The following is a 13339-nucleotide window of genomic DNA, read 5'->3' on the forward strand; positions in this document are numbered from 1 at the left end:
CCAAGGAGTTGAAGTTGAGGCTGAAAAGGTGGAGGCAGTACAAGAATGGCCTGTTCCTAAAAATGTGAAGGAGTTGCATGGTTTTCTGGGCCTTACAAGATGCTACCAGCGTTTTGTAAAGAATTTTGGGATCGTTGCACGAAAACTAATTAAATTGACGAAGAAGGATGCCTTTTTATAGTCCAACCAAGCTCATAAGGCCTTTAATTGCCTTAAGCTCGCACTAATGATGGCCCCAATCTTACAGCTACCCAATTTTAAGGAGGAATTTACAATTGAATGTGATGCTTCGACTAAAGGAATTGGAGCTATCCTTATGCAAAGTAAACACCCTATTGCTTACTTCAATAAAGGATTTTCTTTCTCTAACCTCTTCAAGTCCACTTACAATCATGAACTACTAACGTTAGTTCTTGCGATACAAAAATGGTGCCATCACCTCCTCGAGAGGCATTTCTTTGTCAAAACAGATCACTCTAGCCTTCTACATTTATTACAACATATCACCACTAATACTTAATAGATGTTGATCATCAAGCTCTTACCATTTAATTTTACCATCATCCACAAGCCAGGGTGGAAAATAAGGGGTCGATGCATTGTCAAGACGACCACAACATGCAGCTTTTTTCAATTGGCAATCCCTTTCACTTCCGAGCTGCATGACCTCTCCTCTAAATTGGCATTAGATCCCTTCACTAATGAAATAATGCAAGATTTGCCAAAAAATCCATCATCTCAACCTAGATTCCACCTAGTTAATCAAAAACTTTCCCATGATCATAGAGTAGTCATTCTTTATTCATCACAATTGCGACCAAAGTTACTAACAGAAGGCCACTCTAATACTATTAAGGGGCACGGAAGTTTTCTTGAAATATTTAAGCATCTTCCTGAGAATTTTTATTGGCCTACAATAAAAGTAGATGAAGGCATACATGAGACATTGTGCCACTTGTCAGCAAAATAAGTATCAAACTCTGGTACCACCAAGACTTCTACAACCCTTACCTGTACCCTCTCAGATTTGGGAAGACATCTCACCTGATTTTATCACCGGTCTTCCAAAGTCTGGTGGTTTTAAGGTCATCTTGGTAGTGGTAGATTGTTGAGTAAGTATGCCCATTTTCTTGCTCTTATGCATCCTTACACTATAAAGAAGGTTGCCACAATCTTTTGTGAGGAAATTATCCGACTACACGGGGTGCCTCGCTCAATCATCTCCAATAAGGACCCTATTTTCATAAGCTTCTATTGGCAAGAATTATTCCGATTAAGCCAGACCAAGTTGAAGATGAGTACTGCTTATCATTCTCAAATAGATGGTCAAATAAAGGTGGTCAATTGTAGTCTTGAAGCCTATCTGCGACGTTTTGCACATAAGCAACCCAAGTCTAGGCACAAGTTTCTTTGTAAGGCTGAATACTCATGCAACACAAGTCATCGTACTTCAACCAACCATTCTCCTTTCAAGCTGGTATACAGGAGAGATCCTCCTCCCCTGCTTCCTTATGTGAAAGGAGAAACACCTGTAGCTGATTTGGAAGATCATCTAGAGACCAAGGATGCAGTGCTCCACTTCTAAAGGATGATCTGCACAAGGCTCAACACTGAACGAAGGTTTATGTTGACAAGCATTGGAAAGAAGTCGAGTATGTTATGGCAATGTTGTGTGGCTACAGGAACAGCCTTTTCGCCAATAATCACTTACCAAGCAAAAGTTTGAAAAATTATCACCTTGCTTCTTTGGCCCCTTTCGGCAAGAATTATTCCGATTAAACCAGACCAAGTTAAAGATGAGTACTACTTACCATCCTCAAATAGATGGTCAAACAAGGTGGTCAACTGCAGTCTTGAAGCCTATTTGCGATGCTTTGCACATAAGCATCCCAAGTCTAGGCACAAGTTTCTTTATTAGGCTGAATACTCATACAACACAAGTCATCATACTTCAACCAACCTTTCTCCTTTCAAGATGGTATACAAGAGAGACCCTCCTCCCCTGCTTCTTTATGTGAAAGGAGAAACACCTGTAGCTGATTTGGAAGATCATCTAGAGACCAAGGATGCAATGCTCTAACTTCTGAAGGATGATCTACACAAGGCTCAGGACTGAATGAAGGCTTATGCTAACGAGCATTGGAGGGAAGTCGAATATGTTGCGAGCGATGTTATGTGGCTATGAGAACAACCTTTTCACCAACAATCACTTACCAAGCAAAAGTTTGAAAAATTATCACCTCGCTTCTTTGGCCCCTACAAGATTCTTTGACAGATTGGAAATGTAGCTTATGAATTGGAACTTCCAACAGATGCCTATATTCACCCTATTTTCCATGTATCTTTCTTGCACCAGGCTCATGGGATGGATCCGTCACTTACACCAGCTTCCTTACCACTATCAATTGATTTTGAGTTATATGTGAGGCCTCACCGAATCATAGATCATTGATAGACTCATCACAACTTGCTTGAACTATTAGTGGAATGGCACAAGCAACCTATGGAAGAGGCACACTAGGAGGATTATGATCTCTTGCATGCTCAAGTTCCCTCTTTTCAACTTGAGGACAAGTTGAGTTTTCAAGGGGAGGTAATGATAAGATTCCAAATAAAATTCCTGTAAAGACTTATTCAAGAAGGAAGCGTCAGAAGATAAATTAGGATTGATTTCATTATTATTTGTTTCAGTATTTTATTTAGTTTTTTATTTAGATATTTCTTCAAATTTTATTTAGCTATTTAGTTCTTTAGATTTTATTTAGATTCATTATTTTATCTATTTAGATTTTATTCAGCAATTTAGATTCTAGGAGATTTTATGTAGTTTTATTTAATTATCTAGTTATCTAAATTTTATTTATTATTTTAGATTATATTGAGCATTATAAATATGACTAACAACTTAGAAGCTAGTAGATCATCTCATCAATAAAACAATCTTTTAAACCCTTTGGAGATTCTCTTGAGTGTGGCTATTGAAAAAAATATAGAACGAGATCCTTATTCTATATCATCATCATAATAGATTTATTTGTCCTATTTCCTTTTGGTTAAATTGAGCACCTACCATTTTTCCTCTCTTATTGTCTTCATCAATGATAAAAGAAATGAGAAATTAAAAAAAAAAAAGGTGAGAAGCAAGAACATTGAAAAGGACACAGCTAAACAAGAAAATCTAAAGTATACATGTGTGTTTTGGAGTGTCATATCATGTCTAATATATTAGTGTTGAAAAGGTGTGAGACATGGATACAGCTTCTCCTGTCCAGTGTCAATGAATTCATAGGAAGCAAGGATGTAGAAATGACAAGGGTTGGCATATTATCAAATGTGAATATCACATCTGAAAACAAATGATAATTGCAGCAGAAATTTGAAGCAGCAGATTGAAAAGCCTAGTTTACCTTGCCTCCAAGAAAAGCAAATGTATCAGCAGCAATTATGCTACTTATAGAAATCAAAGTTGCTACGAGACCAACTGTCCAATGGGCTTGACCACCAAGAAAAAAAGGCCATGTTGCACCTATTCCTACCAGGATTTAGTCTAGTTACAACACAGGCGCCATAAAAGATGCAGTAGGGAGGAGGGCAATTCTGAACATAAATAACTGACCAGAGATGAACAGAATAAATTTTGCAAACTTACATAACAGCATAAATAAACTTTTCCTAATTAGAGATGAAGAAGCTAATTACTTGTGTTCAAAGCTGGAGCTGCTAAACCACACCGAAGCTTCACCCAAAAGCAAGGAAGATAGCCGCAATAGAACAGCCCAAAGATGGCACTACTTAGCTGTGCAAAACGAGGGTTTCCTCTTTGTAGCAGTAATGCCATAGCCACAACAAAAGCAGCAGAAGTCACAGAAACATCAATATGACCACGATACCTAGAAATAAATTAGAAACACTAATAAATAAACCAATAGCTATCAGTTTTTCAAACGTAAAGTAGCAGATGAGCTAATATGTTTCATAAGAAGTTAAAGCAAGCTTATCCATGTACATCCATTAAACAATATATGCATCAGAATTTGAAAAAGACACACACGCACACACTCATATTGATTTGAACAGAGCTGGAAGAGGGAGATACAGCAGAAACAGCAGAAACAGAGATGGAAATAGAGAACAGAGAGGGGGAGAAAGAGAGAATGAATCAGAACGTAGGGAGAGAGAGAACAATCAAAATATCATCTCTAATATTCATTCATCATCCAAGACGATCGTGGCTTTATGACCACAATGTTATCAATCATGGTCATGAGAATACCTATACATTTAAGCATGGAGGCAAGACAATCCTATTACGTCCTGCTAAGCCTGACAATGAAAGCAAATACTCAAGTAAATCAAAAAGCACAAAACCCAAGACCCACAACTTGCATCTTCTGACAGAAAAACAATTTGTACAAGAAAGCAGAGAGAGTACAATTGTGTTTATTTTAGTATCCAAGATCTCGCAACGAATTGCTACTACTTCAGAAATGCCAGAAGAGGTGCAACAGCTCTTACAACAATTCCGGGATATCATTCCAGATGAGCTTCCATCTGAATTATCACCAATGAGAGATATCCAACATGCAATTGATTTCATTCCAAGTTCACAACTCCCCAATCTACCGCACTACAGGATGAACCCTAAAGATAGGGCAGAGCTTAACCGACAAGTCAATGGATTGTTAGAAAGGGGTTACATCCAGCATAGTATGAGTCCTTGTGCAGTACCTGCTCTTTTAACCTTAAAGAAAGACGGCTCTTGAAGAATGTGTGTAGACAGCAGAGCCATCAACAAGATCACCATCAAGTATAGGTTTCCCATTCCTAGACTTGATGACATGCTTGATTTAGTGTCTGGATCTAGTTGGTTTTCAAATATTGACCTTAGAAGTGGTTATCATTAGATCAGGATTCACCTGAAGATGAGTGGAAGACTGCTTTTAAAACGCAAAATGGGTTGTTTGAATGGCTTGTTATGCCCTTTGGGTTATCAAATGCCCCAAGTACATTCATGAGAGTAATGACTCACCTCCTTCGCTCATACCTGGGAAAATTTTTGGTGGTATACTTTGATGACATACTAGTTTTTAACAAGTCAAAAGAAGAACATTTGGAACATCTCGAGTTAATTTTTCTCACCTTGCGTCAAGAACAGTTTTATGTTAACTTGCCTAAGTGTTTATTTCTTCAAAATCAAGTCATCTTCCTGGGTTTCATAGTTTCTGAAAGGGGTTTAGCAACTGACCCTGAAAAAGTCCAAGCCATTCGAGAATGGCCTGAGCCACAATCTCTCCATGAAGTACGGAATTTTCATGGCCTTGCTTCTTTCTATAGACGCTCCATTAGAAACTTCAGTACCATTATGGCTCCTATCACTGATTGCTTAAAACAAGACAAGTTTCAGTGGACATCTACAGCTTCCGTGGCTTTCCAAGATATTAAGAAGAAGCTTTCTCAAGCTCCAGTCTTGTCTTTAACTGATTTTACAAAGTGTTTCGAAGTTGCTTGTGATGCGTCTGGGACAAGAATTGGAGGTGTACTAAGCCAAGAAGGTCACCCTGTGACTTTCTTCAGCGAAAAGCTCAATGATGCCAAACAAAAGTACTCCACTTATGATAAGGAATTTTATGCGATTGTGAGATCCCTTGAGCATTGGAAGTACTATCTTCTTCCGCAACAATTTGTTCTTTACTCTGATCATCAGGCGTTTAGGTTTATCAACTCTCAGCAGCACTTAAATGCTAAACATGCTAAATGGGTTGAGTATATTCAGGGATTCACTTTTGTGGTCAAGTATCATTCAGGAACAGAAAATATTGTGGCTGACGCCCTGAGCTGTCAGATCAACTTGTTGCACACTATGAGCGTTAGTGTTGTTGGTTTTGAAAACTTGAAGGAAGACTATGCTTCATGTCCAGATTTTGGGATAATACACCAAGAAGTTCACAGCAGTAATCGTCATGAGCATGTTGATTTCATCCTTAAAGACGGTCATCTCTTTCGTGGAAGCAAGCTGTGCATCCCATGTACTTCTATGCGAGATTTTCTTATATGGGAGTTACACGCTGGAGGTTTAGCTGGTCATTTCGTGGTTAATAAGACAATGGCATTAGTCGAAGATAGGTTTTACTGGCCTTCACTCAAGCTATTTGATATATTCTGAAAACTCTCTCCCTCCAGTCTGCGTCCTACCCCTCCCAGTTCTTCCTCCCTCTTTGTTCTGTCCTTCCTCATCTCTTCCCCCATTACCCTGTTCTCGTCCCTCTCCCTACCACTCTCTGTTTTTGTCTCATCTCACTTTTCCTTTTCTATTTAAATCAGTGTGAGCGTGAGTGTTTGTGTTTTACATCACACAGTCATCCATCCCTAGCTATCATCATAATATAATAATCAATATCATCAATTTATAATATAAAATCTAGAGAAAGCCTCACTATTTGTAGGCAATAAGCAATGAAGCTCACTTCAAACTCCGCGAAGCAGAAGACCCATAGTCTGGTTACATTAAAATGAAGTAAGTATGAAGTTATAGTTCTCAAAACTCCCGTCAATTTCTGACACATTTATCAAAGCTTCGGGTTTCGATGAAAAATTTGCTTACCCAGTCACACTTGCAGCACACAACAACAACAACAAGCCTTTATCCCACTAGGTGGGGTCGGCTACATGGATTGCAAGACGCCATTGTGCTCTATCATTTATCAAGCTTTTAGAAATATTATTAATTAAGAGATCACGTTCAACAACTTCCAAGAGTGTTCTCTTAGGCCTTCCTCTACCTCTCTTAACCGGACTCAAAGTTATATGTTCCACTCTTCTCACTGGTGCCTCCCTTGGTCTTCTTTGTACATGCCCAAACCATCTCAACCGATTTTCTATCATTTTTTCCTCAATAGGTGCCACCCTCACTTTTTCACGTATGTGCTCATTTCGAATTTTATCTTTACGTGTATGTCCGCACATCCATCGTAACATTCTCATCTCTGCTACTCCAACTTTATGCTCTTGCTGTCCCGTTAGAGCCCAGCATTCACTACTATATAACATTGCCGGTCTGATAGCAGTACGATAAAACTTTCCTTTAAGTTTATTAGGCACCTTACGGTCACAAATAACTCCTTTAGCTTTTCTTCAATTAAACCACCCAGCTTGAATTCTATGTGAAATATCTCCACTGATTTCGCCATCATTTTGAATAATGGCTCCCAAATATCTAAACTTTTCCACTTGAGGTATAATTTGATCTCCTAATTTCACTTCCAAATTATTTTCGAATAGTCCTTTACCAAATTTACAATATAAATATTCCGTCTTACTTCTACTCAGACGAAAACCTTTCGACTCCAATGTCCTCCTCCATAACTCAAGTTTGCAATTAACCTCTTCTCTTGTCTCTGCTATAAGAACTATATCATCCGCGAAAAGCATACATTTCGGGATTTCCTCTTGAATATGTTCCGTCAAAACATTTAAAATCAAGTTGAACGAATAAGGACTCAGAGATGATCCCTGATATAGTCCAATCTTTATAGGAAAATCCTTTGTTTGACCACTAGGCGTTCTTATACTAGTTTTTACCCCCTTATACATATCTTGTATGGCTTTAATATAAGCAATCCGTACTCCCTTTTTTTCCAACGCTTTCCAAAGCACTTCTCTTGGTATACGATCATAAGCTTTTTCCAAATCAATAAAAACCATGTGTAGATCTTTATCTTTACAACGATACTTTTCCATTAATCCCCTTAGTAGATAAATCGTCTCTGTAGTTGATCTACCTGGCATAAAACCAAATTGATTCTCAGAAATACTTGTCTCCAATCTCAACCTGTGCTCAATTACTTTCTCCCACAATTTCATTGTGTGGCTCATGAGTTTAATCCCTCTATAGTTAGTACAATTCTGAATATCTCCTTTATTTTTATAAATAGGAATTAATGTACTTCTCCTCCACTCATCAGGCATTTTCTTGGACCGTAAAATCACATTAAATAACTTAGTTAACCATCTCACCCCTTCTTCACCTAAACATTTCCATGCTTCGATAGATATACAATCAGGTCCGTTGGCTCTACCATTTGCCATTTTCTTAAGAGCTTCCTTTACCTCCTTATCACGTATTTTTCGATAGAATGACAAATTTTGTTCTCCTTCACCAGTTACTAAATCCTCCAAGTTACTAGATGAATCCTCTCCATCATTGAAAAGTTTAGAAAAATAAGTCTCCCATCTATTTTTAATTTCATCATCTGTAACTAAAATTCTTCCCTCTTCATCCTCAATACACCTTACCTGTTCTAGATCTCTTGATTTTCTTTCCCTACTCTTGGCAATCTTATAAATATTTTGCTCTCCTTCCTTCGTCTCAAGGTTCTTATAAAATTCTTCAAAAGCTTTAGAACGAGCTTCACCCACAGCTCTCTTAGTTTCCTTCTTAGCCATACGGTACCTCTCCCAATTTTCCTCATTGTTACACAAATGTATGGCTTTAAAACAGTTCTTCTTATACTTGATTTTGTCCTGTACACTATTATTCCACCACCAAGACTCTTTATCTCTCGGACCAGAACCTTTCGATTCTCCCAAAACTACTTTTGCAACCTCCCGTATCTTTTTAGCCATATCCTCCCATATGATGTTAGCACTTCCCTGAGAATCCCAAATTCCTTTATCCAAAAGATTTCGCTTGAAAATATCTTGCTTCTCACCTTTTAATTGCCACCACCTAATCCTTGGTGTTACTACTTGTCGACGTTTTTGAATTTTACTCATAATACACACATCAAGGACTAGGACCCTATGTTGTGTCATTACAGCATCTCCGGGGATCACCTTACAATTTTTACAAAGTTTTCTATCCGTGTTCCTAACCAAAAGAAAATCAATCTGCGACCTTGAGGCTCCACTTTTGTAAGTGATGAGATGCTCATCTCTCTTCTTGAAACAAGTGTTGGCAATCTTAAAATCATACGCCAATGAGAAATCAAGAAGAGTTTGTCCTTCATTGTTTAGCTCTCCAAAACCAAAACCACCATGCACCCTCGCATACTGACCAGCTTCCCTCCCGACATGCCCATTAAAGTCTCCTCCAATAAAAATCTTTTCACTCTGTGGTATGTGTCGAATCAACCCCTCCAGATCCTCCCAAAATAATTCCTTAAGACTGGCTTCTGTCCCGACTTGCGGCGCATAAGCGCTAACAATATTAACAGTCTCACGTCCAATTATCATTTTTAAAGAAATAATTCTGTCTCCAATTCTGCTAACTTTTACAACGTTCTTCTTCCACTCCTTATCTATAATGATGCCTACTCCATCGCGTGCACTTACTTTTCCTGTATACCAAAGTTTGAAACCTTGAATATCCTTAGCTTCTTCTCCACGCCATTTTGTTTCTTGCAAGCAAAGGATATTGATTTTCCTTTGAATCATAACCCCTACAACCTCTACAGATTTACAATTTAATGTCCCAACATTCCAAGTACCAAATCTAATTTTGCTCTTATGGACTAACTTCTTTAGCCGCGTGCGTCCAGAATGACGCGGTAGCCCTTGCTCATTTAACACTACATCCGGGCGCCGATGCAGCGGCTCTAACTCACTTATCACTGTACTCGAGCCATGCAGCGCGTTACTTACGGGCAACGACCTAGCATTAACATTATAACGTCTATTGTCCATGTTCATGATAGATTCAACAAATTTTTACATTGGCTGTTGATAGCATTAACTTTACTTGCAGCACACAAATATGCACAAATAGACTTTACATGGAAATTGTAAGATTTATTTTTCTTCTTCTGAATCTAAATGTTTTATCATATGTAAAAATAAATGGGCTAACAACTATTAGCAAAAGGTTCTTTCTTTCATCTTATTTCAAGCAAGGGGTGGGTGGGGGAAGGACGGAGCCCACGTCTACTTTTAACATCCTAGAGGGGAAGGTAGCCTCCCCTCCTAAGTTTATTTCCATTAATCATGTAGCTTACGAAATGCACCAACTAATGTGTCGTATGAAAAATATTTTAGGTGCCCATTTCCAATAAGATTAGCAAACTAAGATTCAGAGATAATAAATTGCATTTGACTGCTCAAAACAACACCAAACTTCCATTGATAAATACGTACTGTCCGCAAAAAAGCAAAATGTAATATAGATGAGCAAAGAGGCTAGCATAGAATTAGAAAGTAAAGCAAAATAATAAATCTTACATGATAAACATAGGCATTAGGGCACAGATGATGGAGCAAACTCGTGACACATAGCGAGGAGGAGGGGTCATTCCTTCAGTAATTCCACGACTACGAACCAACTCAAAATATTCACGGGCACCAGCAAAGACAACAGCTGCAAAGGCTACTGTGAAAACCCATCCTCCAGCCAAGACAACACCACCAGCGGCTACCCCAATGCCAAGTCCAAAAATAATTCTGTTTTTCAACTGACTAACTTTCTGCTGAGATTCCAAGATTACATCTTCCTGCAATGGCAAAGACTTGGATTAACTTCCCATAAACAACCCTTCAGTAACTACATTCTATTAAATTGAATCAAAATGAACATAAAAATTCATCACTCTATATCTTCATCAACAGAATAAAACAAATACAAATCTTTGTTCAGCGAAATGAGAGATAGCACGAGTAATTTAACTTTTTTAGTTAAAATGTAAATAACTTAAAGGAGAATTATGTTTAGGTCCCACAAGATCCATTGACAACTCAGCATCGCAAAATATCAATGGACCTTGTGGTATTTAATTGGGTTGTGGTGGATTTAAGTGTAATTCTCGCAATAACTTGGCAGGCAAAGTGGCACCCTAGATGAACATTAACTTCATACGAACTCACTAGTTCATCCAATTATCCGAACTGACTCCTTAGCGCAGTAAAGACAGAGACCATTTTTTCTAAAAACGCATGCCTTAGCATCCCATTCAGTTACTCCTATTTTAGGTTCAAAACGATAAACAATGGATTATCATATCACCATCAAGTAACCAAATTCAGTTCTTCAAATTGTCATCTTCAATTTACTACCACAATTAAATTTCATCCACTTTCACTCACTAAAAGCAACGACAATGCCGAATTCAACTTATCTCCTTATACCACCGGCCCACTTCAGCCAAACGTAGCACTAAACCAATACCCACAAACAAAAGCACAGACGACACGGAACCACAATTCATCAATACCGTATACCCAAGCACCTTTTCCGCATTCCCTTCATCAAGCCGGTCGGGCTCGGCTTGAGCTACAGCTGTGATGACTCGCCGGTGAGGCAAGAGGCCGTTTTGACTAACCCGAAGCACGGCTTTGCGTCTCGAGAACACGAGACGGATTTGGCTGAGCCTGGAGCAACGGCGATGGATAATTAGGGATTGGGACGAAATGGGACGGCAAGGACAAGTGCAGAGCGGTGGCAGAGAAAGAGGGGGGAGCTTGAACCTATCAACATCCAAATACGACATCGTTGCCATGGGAAAAGGGGAGCGTCTTCCCGTACGGCGGAAGCGACGAGGATAAGGTCAATTGGCGCTTGGATAGATTGGAGCCATTTGCAGAGATGATCCCCAAAGTCCTCGGATTCACAAAATCCCAAAATGGAACTTGAATTGAGGTTAATACGCACTCTTCCGTTCTGACTGGGATGGGTTTTCCTTTGTGGAGACTATTACTTGATTCAACATCTGGGAGAGGACGAAGGAGAGGGTTTTTTTTTTTTTTTTGACCTGAAAACTCGCACACATCTAGGGGGTCAAATTCAATTTAACCACCTTAATTAAATTTATTTAATTATTTTTTAACGTCTAGTTTATGAGCTCAATAAACTGTCTTGTATACATTATATATTATATTACAAGTATATTAATTTTACTATAAAATTTTTAATCAATTTATTCTTTACTATTTTCAATTATATTTTCAATCATATTTAATTTATATATTAATTTTAATATTGTTACTTTACTTTTATATTATATTGTAGTTAATAAGTACTTTCAATTCTTATATATTATAATTAAGTTATATATTATATATTATAATAATTTTAAAGTATATTTGAGACATTTAAAATTAAAATACGAGCCTATTTAAAAGGCTTTACTTTTAAGTAAATTTTTAAATAGGCTTACAGGCCAGATTAGGCTTTAAATAGGCTTAGGTTTGAGTCATACAAAAAACTTTATATAGGTTTCAAGCCTAAGGCTCAAGCCTCTAATTTACCACATAGGTTCAGGCCTATTTGATCAAAGATTAACTCAGCGCAGCCTATTTTCACACCTCCACATATCTATGATACAATGCCATCTTATTAAAATTTCCAAAACTATTAAAGCAAAAATTACGAATAGCATTTTGCAAATTTAGTTAGTGCAAGTTATTCAAAAAAATTTGGCCAAAAAAAGTTATTTAAAAAAAGGAAGTGATCAAAAATTTAGTTATTGTAATGAGTTATATTTGGATTTTATATAAAAAATTTATTTTAATAAATTGAAACTTGTTTAAAAGATATAATTTAAAATTTAAAAACAAGTTAAATGTATAGTAACTGAAAAGTGAAAAGGAAAATGATTTTTAAAATTTAGAGTAAAATATATTGACTATTCTATTCCAAAAAAAAAAAAGTATTGACCATTCCTCTATTTTATCCTTATATTTTTAAAATTTATAAAAATTATCTAAAAATTATTCAAGTTACTAAAAAAATTAATGGATATATTTTCAAATTTTCATTCATATTTTAAAATTTTTAGTTATGTAAACTTATTTATTTAGTATTTAAAAAATTATATATGTATATGTGTGTGTATATATATATATAAAAATTAAGATCTAGAGATAAAATAGTTTTCAATATAGCATTAAGCGAGATGAGGCTTTAATGGCACATAAGTTTTGTCTTGAAACTCTTGACAGATGCCTAAAGGATATTCTAAATTTAAGTAGCCTATTAGTTGGTGATCTTTTTTCTTTTGAAGGAAATGTTGCTATATTTGGTGGAGACCTAAGGCAAATTTGGCCTTCCTGTTATTCTAGGTAAGTCAAGAGAAGATATTATTTTTATAACCATTAACTTTTTGTTCTGGGACAATTGTCACCTTTTGACACTAACAATAGACATGAGACTTCTGTGGACAAATAATGGAGTTATCTATTAGTGCTCTTTAAAATTTTACTGATTAGGTTATCTCAATTGGTGATGAAACAGTCGTTGGAGCTAATGAAGGATTTATGGATGTTAAGATTTTAGATGATTTGTCACAGGATGGTTAAGACAATCGTAAAGTCTTTTGTTAATTCAACTTTCTCAATTTTCCTTGCCAATATATAT

At 36.9% G+C, this 13339-nt stretch overlaps 1 protein-coding gene across 6 annotated transcripts in view; it reads right to left on the reverse strand.

Annotated features, from left to right (window-relative positions):
• Window positions 1-11730, reverse strand: part of LOC129289583 (phosphatidate cytidylyltransferase 4, chloroplastic) — a 36799-nt gene extending 25069 nt beyond the window's left edge. For 3 of the 6 annotated variants that reach the window (XR_008588172.1, XR_008588171.1, XM_054926372.1), the window contains exons 1-4: window positions 11199-11727; window positions 10213-10481; window positions 3700-3890; window positions 3408-3532 (exon numbers count right to left, since the gene is read on the reverse strand). Coding sequence is in view for 4 of the 6 variants with exons in the window: in XM_054926372.1 (XP_054782347.1) it covers window positions 3408-3532; window positions 3700-3890; window positions 10213-10481; window positions 11199-11483 (870 nt within the window). In the remaining 2 variants the exon portion in view is untranslated. Of the gene's footprint in view, window positions 1-3407; window positions 3533-3699; window positions 3891-10212; window positions 10482-11198 lie in introns of all 6 variants that reach the window. The other 3 variants (XM_054926376.1, XM_054926374.1, XM_054926375.1) reach the window with 3 other exon arrangements.
• Window positions 11731-13339: the final 1609 nt, after the last annotated feature.

The sequence above is a fragment of the Prosopis cineraria genome, unplaced genomic scaffold (assembly GCF_029017545.1).
Source record: "Prosopis cineraria cultivar Desert tree isolate PC_DT_omini unplaced genomic scaffold, ASM2901754v1 PC12, whole genome shotgun sequence".
Classification (NCBI taxonomy): domain Eukaryota; kingdom Viridiplantae; phylum Streptophyta; class Magnoliopsida; order Fabales; family Fabaceae; genus Prosopis; species Prosopis cineraria.